At 39.8% G+C, this 19,196-nt stretch overlaps 1 protein-coding gene across 1 annotated transcript in view; it reads left to right on the plus strand.

Annotated features, from left to right (window-relative positions):
• The window catches only part of KCNH5 (potassium voltage-gated channel subfamily H member 5), a 160,545-nt gene that overhangs the window by 85,923 nt on the left and 55,426 nt on the right, over positions 1-19,196 (plus strand). Inside the window, exon 8 of the mRNA XM_021554525.4 lies at positions 13,007-13,206. Within this exon, the coding sequence (XP_021410200.1) occupies positions 13,007-13,206 (200 nt within the window). The remainder of the gene's footprint in view (positions 1-13,006; positions 13,207-19,196) is intronic.

The raw sequence follows: 19,196 nt of genomic DNA on the forward strand, positions 1-19,196 counted from the left end.
AGGCTGAAGGCAGATGTGGAGAGGAGGAAGAAATGAAGGGAGTTAATGAGATAGTAAAAAAAAAACAACTTGTGGCATCTTTACTCACATAAAATGAAAAGTGTTTGGGAAAATCCTTAGTTTTGTTGAAAATTTATTCTTACTCTAAATTACATATTTTGAGGAAAAGAATTGATATACACAAGGGTTTTTTTTTTTTTTACATCCAAACTAATATGTACCTGTTTTCCAGAGAACTGAAAAGTCCTCTCTTGCTCCTTCTCTTACTCTTCTTTTCAGATTTTGTTTCAAAATACAGCGTGAAAAAAATCCCTCCCTTGGTTTTTCTGCTGAAAAAATGGGAGGAAATATTAATTTATGTTTAAAAAACTTTACTTGAATGGTGGAAAAATAGAACATATTATATAAAAAAAAAAGGCATTTGACTTCCACTTTGACTTTAGAAGGTCTTCTACAATTACAAATTCAGACTAAGACTCAGGTTAAGGTGTTACTTTTTTTTTGTTGCTAAAGCTTATCCTATTTCATGTACTAAAAGCAGCAAAATAATGAACTGGGAAATAGTAATTTTTAAAACCATGAGTGCACATCTCAATTTTATAAAATATTTCATTCTGAGTTTCTTAATAAAAAATAGAACAGGGACAATTGACATAAATGATTAAGTGTGAAACTTAATCATAAATGTTTAAGTATGGAACAAAATTGAATAATTTACCTTTCTTTGTAAAATGTATGTATTAATGAGAAATGTGAAGTGACTGTGAAATGATGATGATGATTATTATTATTATTCCTAATTCTAACTATGAATAGGCATGAAGAAAATTAAAATTGTGTCCCAAAGGCCTTTTCTTCTGCCTTTGGGAAATTTCTCATACAGCTCCTCAAAGGAAAATACACTCATACGTGTTTATTGCCAACCCTAAAACTCACTAACATCAGCAGCTACTTTTTACTAACCTCAGTGAATTATGGGCCACAACCTCTGGGAAAAATGACTTCAGATTAATATCATTAAGAACTAAAGCAGGTTAGCTTGCAAATTTGGTTCAAAGTGTTTTTATTTAGGTTAGGTAAACGTGTTTTAATGTTATGCTTACTAATAGGTACTCACAGGAACAAGCGCTTGCATAAAATGAGAAATATGTGAAAGATTGTTTCTCCCAGACTATCAGCAGAGGAGAGGAAGAGGCTCTGCTCTGTAGTTAATAAATCTGAATGCCTGAAAAGATTAAAGGAAATATTTGCAATTTGATCAAACAACTGTGGGGAATAAGATGAACTCCTTTGGGATCGGGTTTGCGAAACTGAATAAAAAAATGTAAAGAAAAGAACTTTGCAAAGTCAACTGCAATTAATAGTTCAGTATAAAATTAATGTACTATACTGCAAGGGCTTGGGGATAAGAAGGCTGGAAGGCCTAAAGAGATGTGCTAATAGATGGGTTGTTGAATATAATTTTCCTGGGGTTTGAAGACTCCATCCTGCAGAGCTTGCAGCAGTTTCTTACAGAAGTAGTTGGTGGTAGCACAACTCAATGTGAGTGATTCTTGCAGGTGTTTAGTAGCATGCAAAAAATATGATTATACTGCCAAACTCCCCATTCCATGTGCAATGTCAAACTCCCCATTCCAACGTGCCTATTCTGTGTGTAATTTCAGATGTCATTGTCCCTAAAAAGGACATTATTGGCACACATGACCAGCCATGACTGCCTTGCAACAGCTGAGAAACAACTGAGGATGGCAAAATAAGTGGGGGGAGAGACCCTGCAGTCATTCCCTCAGCTCTTAACCTGTGAAAAAATATGTCAGAGGTATCAAGGCCACTTAAATTTACCTCTTGCTTTTGTGGCTGATCTCACTGGTGTGAAAAAAGACAGCAAGATATTCAGTATTAATGGCACATTCAGGCTACCAGACTGAAGGGTTGAACATGTCTTAGAAATTAATGCTTTCTCTTGCTGCTAAAGAGTTAATGATTGAGAGATATCCCATCCCATAACTCTTATAACTGTTGGGTCAAATCTTGGTATTTTTATTCTGTAAAATCTCTTGTTTATTTTCACTGGACTTTCAGGGTTGGCTTAGTCACTCTTGGGTAACATCCAAGAGCAGCTTTGTCCTGCTCTGGGAAATAGTCAGTCCTGCTTGTAGTAGAAAGATGAAAAAATCTTCCCAATTATTGTGACCTAAGCTGGGATACTGGCATAAACCAAAAAAAAAAAAAAAAAATTAAACTATTAAATTTTGCAGAGTGTTATTTTTAACTCATAGTTGTATCTAAATGCACCTTAGGAGAAAATTTAGCTTAGGAGAAGCAGAGGAGAAAACTCCCTTGTGCTGCAGGTCTGCTAAATCCTGAAACCAGGGTTTCTGGTTTGATCCAGCAATCCCACCACAGAGGTGATGAAATTCAGTGTCAGTGCACACAAATGAGTAGGTAGCTATACCTACACAGTAATGTTTTCTAAATTAGCACTTCCCACTGAGGGATGACACCTGACTCTTGCTGCTGAGAGTTCCTTGAAAATATCGGTGCAATATTCAGTGCCTGTCAACAAAAGGCAAATAGGATTCCTGGGCAGGAATTAATTGAAATTAATGTTGTTGCACCACACTGCACTGCTCTGCAGCAAGATGCTGTAAGATTGAAAAGGGTGTCTAAAAGGTGACAACAATGAGGCATGGGGTGAGGACTGGAAGCACAGAGTGGGCAATGGTTTGAAAAATCAAGAGTGGTGTGAAGGGGATGGAGAGCAGCAATTGCTCACTTCCTAGAAAGGGTGGCTGAGGGTGGTGAGGCTTGCAGAATAGCACAAAAAAAAAAAAAAGTTGTAGTGAGGTAAAAAATCCAGAAATGGATTTGTGGAGTGGTGTTAGATATTCTGGTGGAGATGGTTGGTGGCTAATACATGGTGTGAGTGCAGTGCCTGGGCTCTCTGGGTTTGGGGAAATCTGAAAGGAGTGGCCCAGGGCAGGAGTTCACTCTGCACCCTCTTTCTTGAGCTCTTCTCATAAAGATCTGGAGGGGGCTGCAGTCAGGGATGGGTTTTGGCTGGGTGAGCAGTTAGTGTGGTTCTGCTTGTCACATTTATCACTGTACACATCTCTCTGCTCCCATCCTGGGCATCTTCCAGGCACTGTCTGGAGCTTTACAGCAAGAACCCCATGGTCCCACACAGCAACTTCACTGCAGCATCCCAGAGCAGATTAAGTGCATTTTAGTGAAATGGGACTTTTAAAAATGCCATGAAACAGTCACCAAAAAAGTCAAAGGAAAGTGATAAAATACACTCAATTATTCTCTTCAGACACTCTCCAGACACCAGTGTAATTTCATTGACTTCAGTGAAATTAGTGTTAATGTAGGAATGGAAATGCAGCAAATCTAATTCCAGCATCTCCTTCCTGGAATAGTGAGCAAGAAAACAGAGAGGTAATCAGGTAGAAACAAGTGCTGATCAGGAGTTGGTCAGGGAGGAGATAGCTCCAGGAGCTGCTGCCAGGAAATAAAGATACTTTTTTAGTCTCACATAGTCACAGAGAGTTCAGCAATACGTGCACTGAGGCCAAAATGAAAAACCAGGCATTGTTTTTGGTCTTAGTTTGACAGTATGTGCAATCTCTTGTTGTTCTTTTGAATATTCTCAAACCCCTTCTGCCAGGACAACATTGATGGCTAGCAATTTTTCCAGTAATGCTTTTCATTTTTGGTGTTATGGAGAAAGGGACAGTGCAGAGCTGTGGGACTGGTGGAGAGGAGTGGAGGTAATGTGAATGGCACAGTATTTGGGCAGCTTGTTTCACCTGAAACCAGATCTTTTTATAGCCTTTGGAGTGCTGATGTCCAGTTCTGCATCTAAATTTATAAATAAATAAATAAATAAATAAATAAATAAATAAACAAATAAAATAACTATCTGGCTTTGTGATCCTCTTATGAACAATGCAAAAATATTTTTGGGGTGTTGCCTGCCATTTTGCTCTTCACAAGGATGCTTTGTGGCACTTTGCAAAGGTGAGCACAGAGTGTCTTCGTAGGACCGTAGGTGTTCTTTGAAGTGCTGTAAAAACTTCCCAGATACACTGGAATTCAAATCAACATCGTTCAGGGAATGAAACCTTTTCCTTAAGCACATTCACCTTCCCCAGAGAGCCTTCTCCCCTGGTAAGAAGTGGTTTTGTGACAGCTCTGAGTGACTGCCAAGCCACAGACCTGTGATGAACACGGACCCGCCAGCGTGTTGGGCAGGGGGGTGGGTGTGCTTTGAGTACACAAAGGGTTAATGGATAATTCAGAATGCCAAACTGAGAGGCCAGCTCCTTTCCTCCTCCCAGGAGGATGTAGCACAGAGCAGGACGTGTGATTTCATAGAGTAGAAAAGTGGGAAACGTGCTTGTTTTCACAGTTAGGCTTCACTTGGCTATTGACTGCTCTACAAGGCAGCCACAGAGGAGGCTCTGAAGAAGCTGTCAGGCTTGGTGACAGCTCAGCATCTGTCACAGCTAAATCAATACTGCCATGGAGGACAGCTTCCCAGAGTGAATCATCAAAGTAGAGTAAAGCTAATTCACCTTGAAAGTCTGGAAACGTCGGCGTGAAATTTTTTTCAACAAAACAAGCATTATTCCAGCAAAAGAGGAGAGGTGCTGTGGCCCAGCCCTGACCCTGCCCAAGTGTGGGAGTGGGGAGCAGGCTTCACAAATGTGCACAAATGTTCTGATAAAATGGAAATCTGGTGCTAATAAATTGGGAAAAAATGAGTTTGGATTGGCCCCTTATTGCTAGCAGTGTGCTAAGAACTCATGGCTTGGTTTTGTGGAAAATATTCCATTGCAATATAAACTGAGGGTATGTGTGAAGGTAATGAATGTTCCATTTTTTTTTAGGCTGTTAAGACTTTATTTTTGCATTAAAATTTGATTTTCTTCCATTGTTCAAGGTTCTAATATTTTAAATTAATAGACTGGAGGAAAAATTGTTTTGCTGTAGAGGAAAAAATGTTTTGCTGTGGATGGTTTTATGTCTATGAAACCTGGAGGTGAATTGTTTCAACATTTTGTGAAACTTTTTTTTTTTTCCCATTGGTATTAGTGAAAACATGTCAGGGAGGAGAAATTTAATCAGAGCTAATCTCTCAGCATCAGATGGAAAATTTTGGATACAAAACTTTGCTAAGCTCTGTCTGGAAGTGCTGAATTTGCTGAATAGAGAATTAGAGGGAAAGTGCTTCTGTAGATGACTTAGTTGAGTAAGAAATATTATTAAGTTCAGTGAATCAGTTTTGTGGTCATTTTATGAAGCAGAATTACTCTGAAAATAATAGGATGGAAACATAATCTCCAAACTTGAGGCTTTTAATATTAAGGGTTAAGTACTTTATTTTGTTCCTAAAAATACTCTATAATTACTCATAAAAATCCATCTTCACACAGAGTTCAGGCTGAGTTCTACTGAACAGAAGCAATATTGCTTTAACTGTTCTCTGTCTCATTAATATTTTCAGACAGATATTGTATAAATACTCTCTGTTATGGTAACAGGTGTGTTTACCTCTCAGGGCTGTACATGGCCTGTATTTATAGCTGGAATAATTCCTTTAATTGTCCCAAATCCATTCCTGTTATTTGTGCTAAGATAAAACTGAACATTTAGGTAAATGAATAAGCAAAATTGGATTTTAAAGAACTAGAAAGAACAAGCAAATTAGAAGACTCAAAGGAAAATCTACAGCTGCCAAAATTCTGAGCCCACTGATGTCTCATGTTCATTCACCTTTACACTGTGAATGCGTGTTTGTACATATATATATATCTGTATATTTATGAGTATCTAAACCACACCAGCACACAGATTTATACAGCACAAACTTCTGCACTGGCATACACATAAAAAAAGAACCCAGGAGCAGAGAGCTAGAAGCATCTTTTCACACAGGGCAGCACTTTGAAGGTGTGTTTACAAACTTTCCATTATATTTTAACAAGACAGGCAATTTAGGTGGTGTTCTCAGTGTGCAAGTGATGTTCTGGCATCCTGCCTCCAGCAGCATTGCTATCCTGAGTTCATCTTAATGTGACAAGAACTTGGTGTCCCACTAAAAAAAAAAAAAAAAAAAAAAAAAAAAAAAAACCTTTAAAAGTATTAAAGGAAAAAAAAAAACCAACAACAAGAGAAAAAAGCCTCACGGCTCAAATCCAGCAAGGAGCTGTAAAGTCATTTCACAGAGGGATACTGACAGCTGCCAGCTTTGCTTAGGACATTTTTTTTTTTTCAGATGATCCCTTTGGTTCCTGTGCTAGAGTTGAGAAGTGCTGGAGACCCTTTGTGTCCTGTGCTTGTTATTGGTGACAGTTTTGACACACTGAGGCACAGTGAGAGAGGCTCAGGATGGTTTTGATCCCTGGGCCTCAGTTCTGGACAGCAACAAGAGTGAGGACAGCACTCTGAGAATATTTTTGTGATGGAGAAAGGAAAGAGAAAGATTTATGTGGATGATTGTCTGACAGACACAGATCAGCATTTTCTGAAATACTGGAGAGATTTGCATGGAAATGAGGCAGTGTTGGAGATAATATTCAAAATGGAGAAGTTGACAAATAAGGATGGAGCAAAGTGTGCTAGAGGCACAGAAGTTGCTGGAATTCATGGTGAACATAATTCTCATGAGCTTTGGTTGACTTCTGCTTCTCTACTTTCCTCCTGCACCCACTGTAATTACTTTAGAGAAGTGATTGTGTTTTAATTACCATTTACCTTTGCACTTTGTGATGTGTGAAATGCTAGACGTGCTGTTTGGCAAGGAGGTGATGGGTTTTTGAAGAAGCAGGAATGATGAAGCATTATTATAAGAAATGGTTCCACTCATTTCACTAGTTAATTCTTATCTGTGTTTGTGTCATACTGTTCTGCTAAATGGTAAGTTAAATATTCCTGCCCCAACTGTCACCATCAAAAGCTGTGACCCATTAAACCAACTTCCACTACATATGAAATGTGTAAAAGGAGCCCTAATCAGCCTTTCACTTCAGAGCTCTTAGAGAAGAAGATTCTAGGATTAAGGCCTTTTCACTGCAAAATAAGGATTTTTCCAGCAAAGTGATGTTTTACCATTCAGTTAACACAGAGTGCTGCTGTCTGCCCTGCTGCCTGTTGTGGTGTAATTGCCACCATTTTTCAGGCTGTGCCTTCCCATATGTTGCTTAACACCCTTGACTAATGTGATGAGGAAGAAGCAGACCCTGGCAGTCCCAAGACCTGTAAAGCTTTCAGATGGAAAGAAATGCAGGAAATTTAATCCAAATACCAACAGGAACCCCCTGAGCTTGTGCAGGGCTCTTTTTCTGGTGGCTGGCACTGTTTCTCAGGTGAAGAAGCAAAGTAATCTAGCAAGCTGAGGTTGCTGTGGAAGGGGATGTTGAGCAGGGAATGTGGTGCAAACTGATTTGAAGCTGCTTAGCATCAGACCTGGGAGCCCTTGGCCCCTCATCCTCAGAGGGTTGAAATGAGGAATTTTGTTGTCTGTGCTGCTAAATAACCTTAGCCAGCTCCAGCTGTTGCCCATCACTGCCACAGGAGTGGAAGACAAACTCACTGATAGCTGTGGACAATGGTAGCTTTAATTTAAGACTGTTTTGCAATACCATTTCAGCCAGTCTTGGCTTGCAGCTCTGTGCAAAAGTGCAGGTGGTCAGGTCATCACATCTGCGTGGTGGCAAGGCATTGGAGCTTTAAAGTAAATATTTTCCATTAGCTGAGTGTGCTCATGGAAAAAAAAAAAAAGCTCCCAGGTTCACCATTTAAAAATTAGTGACTGACCGTGCAAGTGCAGTTGAAAGCTTTCATTTTAATAAGAATTTATGCATAAGGAATGCCAAATGCCCAACTGCCTCCAAAGCAGCTGTCCCTCCCTTTTGTGCACTGTCCCCTGCAAGGGGAAGAGCAGTGAGAGTTCCTACAGTTTACTGCTGATAGTATTCTAATTTACATAATCATTTAGTTCTTGTCAAGCAAATATCAATGTTAACAGGAATTTTAGAGGCCCGTCTTTATTATCACTATCCTCTTAATTTAGGATTTGCACTACTGTAGTATCAGGAAAGTTTAAAAACAAGACTGGATGTGGCACTTGATGCAATAATTTAGTTGAGGTGTTAGGGCATGGCTTGGACTCGATGAACTTCATGGTCTCTTCCAACCTAGTGATTCTATGAATTCTGTGAATTCTGTGAATTCTGTGAAGCTGCTGGGCCAGGAAAGCAGGGGTGGATGTCAGCTGGACCTAGGGAGGAGCTGTGCACCCTGTGTGTCTGCAGAGAGGGATGAAGGAATGCCACCCAATGCAGGACACACATCTGGACCAGGCTGCTTGTGGAACCAGACTGGAACCTGCAGTCATGGTGGGCTTTTGACCAGACAGAACTCCCTTCAACTCCCTCCTGATTTCAGCACTCAGATGGTTTTGGTGAGGAGTTCAGAGCTGAGTTTCATGGCTGAATCCAGACCTTTGCCCATTAGCTTCTCCTGTGCAAAGGGGGTGTGACAATGCACACTTGCAGGATGATAAATACACTGGATGATGTGTCATGGGATTATACAGTGATCTGGCTGCAGGGGTAATTGGAGGAACATTTTTTTTAATGCTTTGGATGGTTTTGGAAGGAAAATATAAAAGTGGGTGTGCTCTGGTGTTGGCATCTCCCTGTAAATGGGGAAAACCAGTGATTGAACACTGATGTAAGACACTGCTGGGATGGGGGAGAGTATTTTAACAGCAAAATATTTAGTGGGGCCAAGGGTTCAGAATCAAGGTTGGCCTTTTGAAGAGCTGTAAAAGCACGGGGCTGTGTTGGTGCTTTCTCTGGCACAGCTGGCAGACAGGAGTGTCCCTGACGGGGAGAGGTGGGAGGCTGGGGCTGGAATCACAGAAGTGCTATAAAACACTCATGAGGGAGGGGGCTTAGCAGGATTATTTTCTCCCAAGTAGTAACTTGGTTGAAATGTGTTGGTGGATTTGAGGAAAGCTATTTCTGTTAGGGAAGTGTCAGCTTTTTGCTGCTGCAGCATCCCAGAGAGGCTGTTTGACGTCGGAGATGGACACTGCCTGGTGTTGCACCAAACAGAGCCTGCAAACATTTTGCAGTCTGAGCAGAGGTATTAAAGTGAGGTGGAAAGAAATAACAGGAAACTGCACAGCTTCTAAAAACATAAATCAGATATTTAGGTACTGGGTTTCACTCTATTTCTGTTTAGTAAATTGTAGTGGTTTGACTCTGGATGCCAGAGTTGGTGTCTGCAGAGCTGTTCCTGTCACACATTCTCACCCTTCTCTTCTCTGGCTGCAGTTACATCTGCACAATACTTTTTTTTTTAAATTTTTTAAAATTTATTATTCTTAAATATGACATCACAGAGGTGTTGCCATAATTTCTAGTTGTCCCAGCCTTGGCCAGTGGCACATCTGTCCTGGAGCTGCCTGGCACTGGCTCTGCTGGACGTGGAGGGGTCTCCAGCAGCTTCTCACAGAAGCCACCCCTGTGTACACAGAAGCCACCCTCTCAGTACCAAAATTAGGCTGTGCAAACTCAGTGCAAAAAATGTATATTGGAGTTTTTATCTAATCCCTCCTGAATGATAGAAGTTTAATAATTCCTACCTAAAAATCTTGCAGGAATAGCTAATTCCAAAAATTATTTGAAGAAGTCACAGCTAGCCTCAACATGCAGAAATGAATATTTTTCCAGGATCATGGCCTCATAGAATTGTTTAAGTTGGAAAGAGATCTTTGTGGTCATTGAGTCCAACCATTAACCCAGCACTGCCCAGACCACCACTAAACCATGTCCCCAAGTGCCACAGCTGCTTGTGTTTTAAATTCCTTCAGGGGTGGTGACTCCACCACTGCCCTGGGCAGTCTGTGACAGTGTTGGACAATCCTTCAGTGAAGAAAGTTTTCCTAATTTCCAATCTAACCCTCCCTTGGCACAACTTGAGGCCATTTCCACTTGTCTTTGTTCCACTTGGTATTTGGAAGAAGAGGCTGGTATTCCCCTCACTAATCTTCTTTACAATTGCAGTTTAGAGGAACATTGTATATGCTTGGATTAATAATACTCCAGGATGTAAGGAAAATCAGATCTCTCAATAAAGTTCCTTCAGTTCCTTAAGGCAGATGTTCCTATCTGGATGTATTTAGCATACAGTCAGGATAATAAGAGATCTGAAGTGCTTTGGGATTATTTAGGTAATTCTGAGTCTTTTTTTTTTTTCTTTTTTTTTTCAGAAAGTTCCTTATTTTTAAGTAGGCTAAAACATTATGTAATACCATTGCTAAATCATTCAGAAATGTTTTATAAAGCTTTTATATGTAAAAATATAGTACTTGGGTTCTTGTATGTAATTCTGGGGAGATTTTCCACACTTCAGAGTAAAAATAGAAACTACAATTACAGTTTAACCACTTGCCTCACCTTTAGGACTGAGAAAAAAGAATTTCTGCATCATTACACCAAATTTATCTCTGTAAAATTTAGTGAAGACTGTTCCAGATTTACACACGTAGAACAGTTGAGTTAATGAGTGTTGCATGACTGTAGGAACATAACAGGAAATGTTTGGAGAAATTCAAGTCATTAAAGAGAAGGTGAATAAATGCAGTTTGACCTAAGCAGTCTTTTCATGAAATTGGGTAATTTCACCTTCAACCTCATCTCTCCTGTCTATTGTAAATGGAGAGACTAAATTAAAACTATTGAGTTTTAAGTGTATGAACAACTTCAGAGATTTCTTTAGAGGTTGTTTAAATACTTTTACTGTAAAGAGAGGCACAGCATTTTATTTTCTTTCAGAACCTTTTGCACATGTTTTTCTACTGCCAATTCCACCTGCCAAAAATAATTAAAATACAGCAAAAGTGAAATGCCCTTGGTAGTGCTTCTCTGCCTTTGTTTTTTTAATAGGTGAGGGCTAAGATTTGCACTTGTCACTTCAATATTTGCTCATTAAGTAGAGACTCTGTGACAAGTCTTCACTTGCTAATTATGGACAGTGTGGGTTATTGATGGAGAGCCTTAACCCTTTGAAGGTGGCAGCAGCATTAGATGCTTGTCAGCATCTCCAAATTTTGTTGCATACCAAGACCTGCAAAATGATAAAATCACCTTTTTATAAATGACCTCCTTTTCTAGTTATCATGTAGAGAACAGGGATGGGGAGGGGATTTACAGAGAGAGGTAAATTATGAAAAATCTTCTCTCCCCCCAAAACCTGCAAACCAGCTGGGTGTGGGCATGGGGCAGCACCATGGTGAGGAGAGCCCTTGAGGCACAGCCCCAAAGCTGTGCAGACCTAAGCAGGTTCCCTTTAACTCAAAGATTCCCCATGCAGATTCCCCACCTGTGAGAGAAGTGGAGTATTTGGATGAACTCAACCATTTTTACCATTTCCAGTTTGAAAGGAAGACTTTAGTTTCCAACAGAGAAAAATAATGCTGAGTTTGTCAGTGCAGATTCCACAGCCTGGTGCATTCTGGCTTAGTGAGGTATTGCTGGGTGGTGTTTGCAGGGATTTTTTTGTGTTTGATTCTACCCATAATTTGTTGAAGAAACATTTTTTTTTAAGTACAACTTTTCCAGGACATGAGACACAACTAGAATTTCTTCTCTGGCTTTATATTTTTCTACAAATCCTCTCTGCCAAGAGGAGATAATAGGTGCAAATTGCTTCAGACAAGCTGTTTTCACCATGGCATTCTCAGCTCTTTCCAGCCTGGCAGGTGACAGAGTTGCATCTCTTTGTGCCAGTCTTGCAGGGCACATTTTCAATCAGTGTGCTCTGGGTAGGTCTGCATGGCCAGTTGGGTTGCAGGCATTGGATTTGCAGATGCAGTCTAGCTGTGGTTAGAGGTTGTAGGAATTCTACTTCTGCAGAAAAACAACATTTTGAGGGCAATTAGGGCTTCTCTATACGCTTATAATGATTTGCAGTAGCATCTAACATCAGGGATATTGTGCCCTCACATACCTGATGAGATGAGTGCATGATAAATCAGCAAATGCTCAAAAAGATGAGGGATGTTGCACTTAAGAGAAGTGATATTTCATCAGGTTTGTCCTGCTGCAAAAGTCCAAAAGAGCAGAGAAGGCTAAAGAAATAAAAAAGTCATGTGGCATTCATCCATCTAAACTTTTTTATAATCCATATGCTTGTACTCTTAAGTATTGATGTATGTCTGAATGGATACAGAGGTATAGAAAATCTTTCCATATCTTGCAGATATGACACAGCAATCAGAAAAGCAAGGAAAAAACCTGCCCTTGCAACATCACACAGGCTGTTATTCTGCTCTGTTTTCTTCAAGAGAAATCTTGTGTTCATTTGTGCTACATATTGCGTGACTTTCTCTGGTTTGAATCCTGTATTTGTGATGAACTTCGACATCTGATTTCTACTGGACACATAAATATCACAGTGTGAAATGGAAGTACAGTTCTTCTATTAGATAGGTTTTAGGAGAACACCATGTTTCTTTAAAAATGCCACCTCTCACGTAGGGGTGATGTACAATAGTAAATTGGTTTGGAACAAAGTGAGGTTTCTGGAATGAGGTAGAAATGGTTGTGTGGAGGGAAGCCATTATGCATTGAGTGATGGAAGGCATTTTCTCCTTTCACAGTGGCTTATTTCTTACCATTTGTAGGATGCAGTTGTTTTGTTTTTTTTTTAAAGCAATATGGAAATGCATAGCTGAATTCTGCTATAAAGTACCTCTGAGCAAAGATTATTAAAAATGACAGGCACATTTCTGTGTGTTTGATAATGTCAGAAACAGAAGTAGTGCAGCACATTGGTATTGTGAGATACCAGAATATTTCTCTTTTCAGAAAAGTCGGTAATGTCTCATGTAAGCATGTAAAACATAAAATCTCTGACAGTACCCTTGAATTGTGATTAGCATTTGCTAGAGCATACATATTTATTTTCAATTTTTTCTTTTTTCCAGCTCTTCTTTATGCAACTATTTTTGGAAACGTCACCACCATTTTCCAGCAAATGTATGCCAACACCAACCGCTACCATGAGATGCTGAACAACGTGAGGGATTTCCTAAAATTATATCAAGTCCCAAAAGGCCTTAGTGAAAGAGTCATGGATTACATTGTCTCAACCTGGTCCATGTCTAAAGGAATTGACACAGAAAAGGTATGAGTGCCCGAGGTAACAGTTTAGACAGCAAGAGTTTGTGTCCATTGTGTGCTTTTTTAGAAAGTGGACTGTATAGCAGCTTATAATTTACTAATGAATTTTTAACTGCATGCTATGCCTTTATTATGTTTGTGTTGGAAAAAAACATGATTGTTTTAAAAATGGACTGTTTAGCTGTTTTTAATGTATGCCTTTATTTTTCATTGTGGTAAATGTTTTCTGCTTTCCAGTCTTTTGTCTAAATGCTAAATAATTTTAATGTACTTAATTATTGAAATCAATGGGAAATTGGTCTTCAAATTAGCCCAAGAGCATAATTTAGTGTCTAAACTACATCTGTATTATCCTGAGAAGTACTGGCATCTGTGCATTGCAGTTAAATGAGTTTGATTGGCTTGGACCTTTTGCTGATGCCCAGGTCATTGGCATATCCATCGGCATAATTAGTTAAAAATTTGATGGCAGTAGAGATTGATCTCCCTGAGCTCAAATCTCTGGACTGGCACCTCAGGCCTTTGGTAGGGAGGCACAGAAAATGTGATACCCTTGGCCTCTGTGCCAGGGTGGAAGCCCTACAGGACTTTAGCCCTCAGAAGGAACCTCATTTAGGTTTCTTCAAAAGCTGGTTTAAGAAGATCATCTTTGGAGAATGATTCCTCATGGGCCAGGACTGACCTCAAGGCTTGTCCTCAAGAACTCTTTTTCTGCATTGCATGTGCAGTGAGCTCCTCCAGCTTTGGGTATTTCAGAGAGCTGAAGTCAGATGAGGGAAGGGTTCCAGCTGCAATGCCTTGAACATAAGGCAAGATAAAACAGTTTTAGGTTCAGATTTTTGTTCTGTGAGGATCAGCCATGCTCCTGTGGCTCCTGTGGACCTGGTACATGTCAGCTTAAATTAGGCATTCAAGCTCCAGTATCCATGGTTTCCCTCCTAAGAACTTAAAGGCCAAGGGTCCAGAGGAGTTAAGGAAGAGTCATGACAGATGACAGGTGACTCTTGACATGTGCTTGCAGAGCTTTAAAGTTCTTTCTTCAGCTGAATCTCTGGTGTAATATGGGAGGGTGAGGGTGATGCAGATTGTTCAAGTGTGCCAGGATGAAGTCTCTGCACAGAACAAATTTAGTCTTACATCATGCTGATGCAACACCACTTCTCTTATTTGTCATCTGCTGTGAAATTCAGTTTACCACCACAAATACAACTATTTTAAGTAGCAAAAAATATTTATTTCTTTGATTCTTATGCTTCAGTATGCCACATTCTTTAATATGTTAACTTCTTATACACTAATACCCTAACTTCCTAATCCTGATTCACAAGTGTTAAAAGTGAGCTTTTCTATTCTAAATTCCTGTAAGTGCATTCAGTCCTATTGTATAAACTCCCAACTACATGAAAATTTAACTACCATTTGCATTTATCTCCTTGCTATTAAGCCAGACTCCCGTGTTACTCCACTACAGTTTCATTAGATTTTAATGATGCTTTGCAGTTAATTAGGAGAACCTATGCTTTAATTACTGGAATTTCCTACCATAGTTTCCGCATGTCCGGTTTTATAGATGATAAAAATGCAGTTAGAGCCCTAATCTCTGACTCATGGCAAGCATTGTTCTCTGGTCTGTAAGATGGAGTGGCTGCTTAGCTAGATAATTAATTTACCTGTAAAATCTGTGACTTAGGTTTTTAACAATTTTCCCTTGGTGAAGACTATGCAAACCCAGTTTAAAACAGGATTTCAGGAACCTCTGCATCTGGACATCAGTAGTTGCAGGTAATCAAGCTTCCCAGAAAAGCCCATGGTACAGAAGAACAGAGACAAGAGAAATGTAAGAACTTGAGCACAGTGAGAACTTGGTGTTTTGTGTCTCTTACAGCCTTGCAAAAGCAACAGCTCCAGTGGCCTGTAGTGCCTGCACAGAGCATCCCAGGGGCTGTATGATCAGGCAGTTTGCTTTTTGCTGCAAAAACCTTGCCTTTGGCAAAAGCTTGGGAAGCTGTGCTGCAGCCAGTCTTACATTTAGCTCCACTCAGGAAGGTCTTATGACATCACCCACACAAATGAGAAACCATTATAAATTCCAGCTGAAAAAATCATAGAAACAGAGGGACAGTCCTAGAGATTGGTCATCTGGGTTGGGTGGTTTCTCTTGCCTCAGGTCTTTCATTAACCCTTCAAGCCTTGCTGTAAGACCCTCTGCACTTAAATTGCATCCATCTGCACCGAACCTAGAGCAGCCAGAGGATGGGAGCAGAGGGACCCCGAGGTACCCAGGGTCACACAGATTTATTTTTGTGGGTACAGAGGGGCTGGTGGGATGCACTGCACCCCCAGCTGAGCTGCTGAGTCCAGACAGTGCTCCAGCTTGGAAGGGCAGATTCTTCTTCCAGGTCTTGGATTGCTTCTCTGCACTGCTTCTTCTGACAGCCTGGACCTGGCCTTAGAGGTTTCTGCCAGTTTAATTTTCAAAGCTTCAGTAATGACATTCTGAGCAGTCTGTTGTGAGGATATATTTGCATCACACGAGTTCCCATTTTGCTTAATTTTTATAAACTTTTCATTAAGCTTCTTATTATCCTGCAAAACACACATGTGCTCATGACACAGGATAATTACTGAGGAATTTCAGCTTTTCGTTTTCCATCAGACAGATCAGACAGTTTCTATCATCCAAGGATGTTTTTAAACCTAATATACTCTATTGCATCCTAAATTGTTCCAAATATCTCTGTCATCACACTGGAGTGTGTTTTGCGACATCATTTGCCACCAATTGTCATAAATAATAATAAATTTGTAGTAAATTTCATTCAGTCACTCAACACATTGAAATGGCTTTGTTTTTAACCCCAAATTTAAAGAACAAGAAGAAAGAATGAGTTTTTTTATATGAGTATTACAGTAGGTTTTTATGGTGTTGAACAATCCCAGCTTTGATGGAGCAAGGGTTAACACGTGTTTCTTTGATAAGTGAAGATTTTAAATTAATGTGCTTGAAATCAAAATATAAGTTAAAAACTCAACTGAAATTACTACCACTTCACATCTGTTGATTTGTTGCCTCAAATATTTATCCCTGAATAGCACATTTGGTGTGTAGTCCCAAAGAAGATTTTGGCCAAAACTGATGAGTCCTTACATGAGAACTGAAAGCAAAGTGGAAGTTAGAGTGGAGGAGGTTAAGTGAAGATCTAGTCCTTGCTGCCTGTGTAACAGGATGTCCTGAAAAGAATTTAAAACCTCAGTGTGTTTTCCTTGTATGTGGAAGAAGACTTGGTCCCCCACACTGAAGTGGAGGTGCTTTAAGCTCAGAATTTTGGCTTCCCTGATCTCCTTGGGAATAACTCATCTTCAAATCCTGCCTTCAGACCACATTGCTTCAGCCTGTCTCTGAGTGCTCACAAACAAGGAATTAACAATGACACTAAAAGCATTAGCATATTTATTATTATTACCTAAGGGGAAGCAAGTGGCCTCTGATCCACACTCTTAAATCACTTAAACATGAGAGCCCTCCTCTGACAGCTGGGATGAGATATGTAATATATGGACACATCTCCTGGTGTAACAGTGGCTCAAACAAGATGGAATTTTTTTATTTTTGATTTTTTTTAATGTTTAGTGATGCAGATTTTGGGGTTACTCATCTAATAACGAGCAGGGTTAAAAACATGATAACACTGAAAAGCTTTTATATATTAAGCAGTATCACTCATCCATCAGAACCTGGGGTTGTTTTGTGAGAGGTAAAAGAGGCAGTACTTTCTGTGTATATGATCATTTTTAAGCAGATTTAAAAAGTCTTTGCAGAAATAATTTGGTATATGAAACACACTGAATTCAAATATCTTAGTTTTTATTAAAATATCCAGGCAGCAAATGAGAAATTTATAGATACTAGCTCTTCTGTAAGAAATAGGTCATTATCCAGGAAAGCAGAACAACCATTAACTAACATGCAGATGTCTCAAGGTTTTATCTAATGATAACACTCTGAAATGTCTGTAATACCCAAAGATTTTCTCATCTTGACCTTTGTGCTGTTGTATGGCTTACAATTTGCTCAGAACGCAATTAAATAAATGCCCATCATGTTTTAACAGTAGTTTCCTTCAGAAAAGCCATAGGTTGAAGGAGAAAAAGGTGATCTTATTTAGTTTCAACCTGAACATCAATGGTAACTGGGATAATGAAAGCCAATTCCACGTTGCACTGACTGAAATGGGTATCACAGGAACATAACACAGTATTAGAATTATTCACTGCTAAGCTTGCATAAAGGAGATGGGTTTATGGTAAATAGACACAGGTTGTAACTTCATTAAATATGACTCTACATGAGGACAGCACAGCTTATTAATGTTTGCTGTTAATAAGGGCTTCAAGAGCTGTAGAAATAATTAGTGATACCCTGAGACAAACAGAGGAGTCAGGCTGCCATTCCTGCCACATCCCATCACACTGAGGTGCCCATAAATGCTGGCTGGATTTCCTTGTGGATGACCAAGGAGTAGAAGCCTGCCAAGCTCTGTGGCCAAAGAGAACTTCCACAACATTAGCTGTGACAGCTGCACACAGTTCCCTGCTGGGAAGGGCAGGTAAAAAGCATTTGGATGAGAATTTTTGTTTCCTTGTAGGTGTTGTTGGTCGTTCCTTGCAGATGGGGACAAGGTGAACAAGGAGTCATGCTTCACCTCCCAGAGCTGAGCTAGGAACAGGTACAGTTGGAATGCACAGATCTCTGGAGAGTGGGATGCAGGAGAGATGCTCAAGATCTCACTGTCCTTCCCCACACAAGTCTATGGGGCTTCCTTTTTCCCCTTTATGGATTGTTTGACTCCTGGATGCACTCTGCAGGACCAGGAAAGAGTATTCACAGTTATCTCTGCCTCTTGGGTGTAATATCTTGGGATTAATACAGAATAAATGGTGAACTTGTCATGCTTGAGGAGATGCCAGGGCTATGGAGCAGCTCATGAACTTAATTCCTGGGAGAGTAATCCCTGAGTGGGTGGGCCAGGCAATTTGCTGGGCACTGCCACCAAAGGGATGGAGCAGGAAAAGGGGATGTCAGTTCCTGACCACATCTTGTAGAAGGTCTGTCCACCTCTGTTTTCATCCCTCATTTCCCTGAGAGTCTTTATACAAGGCTGCATGTGAGAAAATAAAGCCGCTTCCAGAAGAAGCACAAAATGAAATAGTGCACTGAACAATTCCATTCTTCCAAGGGTGGCCTTAAGTGCCAGAAACTGTCATGACTTGAGAAATTTGTTGATGTATGACACATTCTTTCTGATGTTTCTTTTCCTTGTTTTATCTAAAAAGCTGTTTTTTAATGATAGATTTCCCAGTAGTGCGCAATCCCTTGCCCCATTAGAAGGCTGTGCAATAATTTTGCTTGCTGTAGATATGACAACAAAAATGAAAACTATAAAACCTTTAAATATGCAACCTTTAGGCAACCTGGGATCTACTACTTGGGGTCATCTGTGGATGTTATTAGTGTGCCACTTTTCAGTGCATTAGACAGAGCAGTAGCCCCTGTGCTGGTGAACCACTTGATTCCTTAAAAGACATGTTGTTGCCTTTCATCTTGCTCTGATTTTCTAACCCTTAGCCAGATTCTATCTGTGTTGACAAACTGAATTTAATGGACTTTACAGCCAATTTCTAGGGATTTTTTTAACATCTATAACCAGTTACTCAGTTTAAAGAAAACAGTTAATTTTGTTATGATACCATGAAATCCATCAATTTTAATCACTGGTTCAGATTATATATTATTAATAAGAAAACAAGCCAAACTTAGATGTGATTTTCAGATCTCGATTTCAGAGCATTTAAATCCAAGTGAGCTTGGATCTTAGTACAATTAAAACAAAGCACACCATTGCTGCTGACATTCAGTTCTTAGTGCCAAGACACTCAGTGATGTGTTAGACTACCCTAATGCATGCAGGGTTAATTACTGCTCAGCTCCATACA

The sequence above is a fragment of the Lonchura striata genome, chromosome 5, assembly GCF_050655825.1.
Source record: "Lonchura striata isolate lonStrDom1 chromosome 5, ASM5065582v1, whole genome shotgun sequence".
Classification (NCBI taxonomy): Eukaryota; Metazoa; Chordata; class Aves; order Passeriformes; family Estrildidae; genus Lonchura; species Lonchura striata.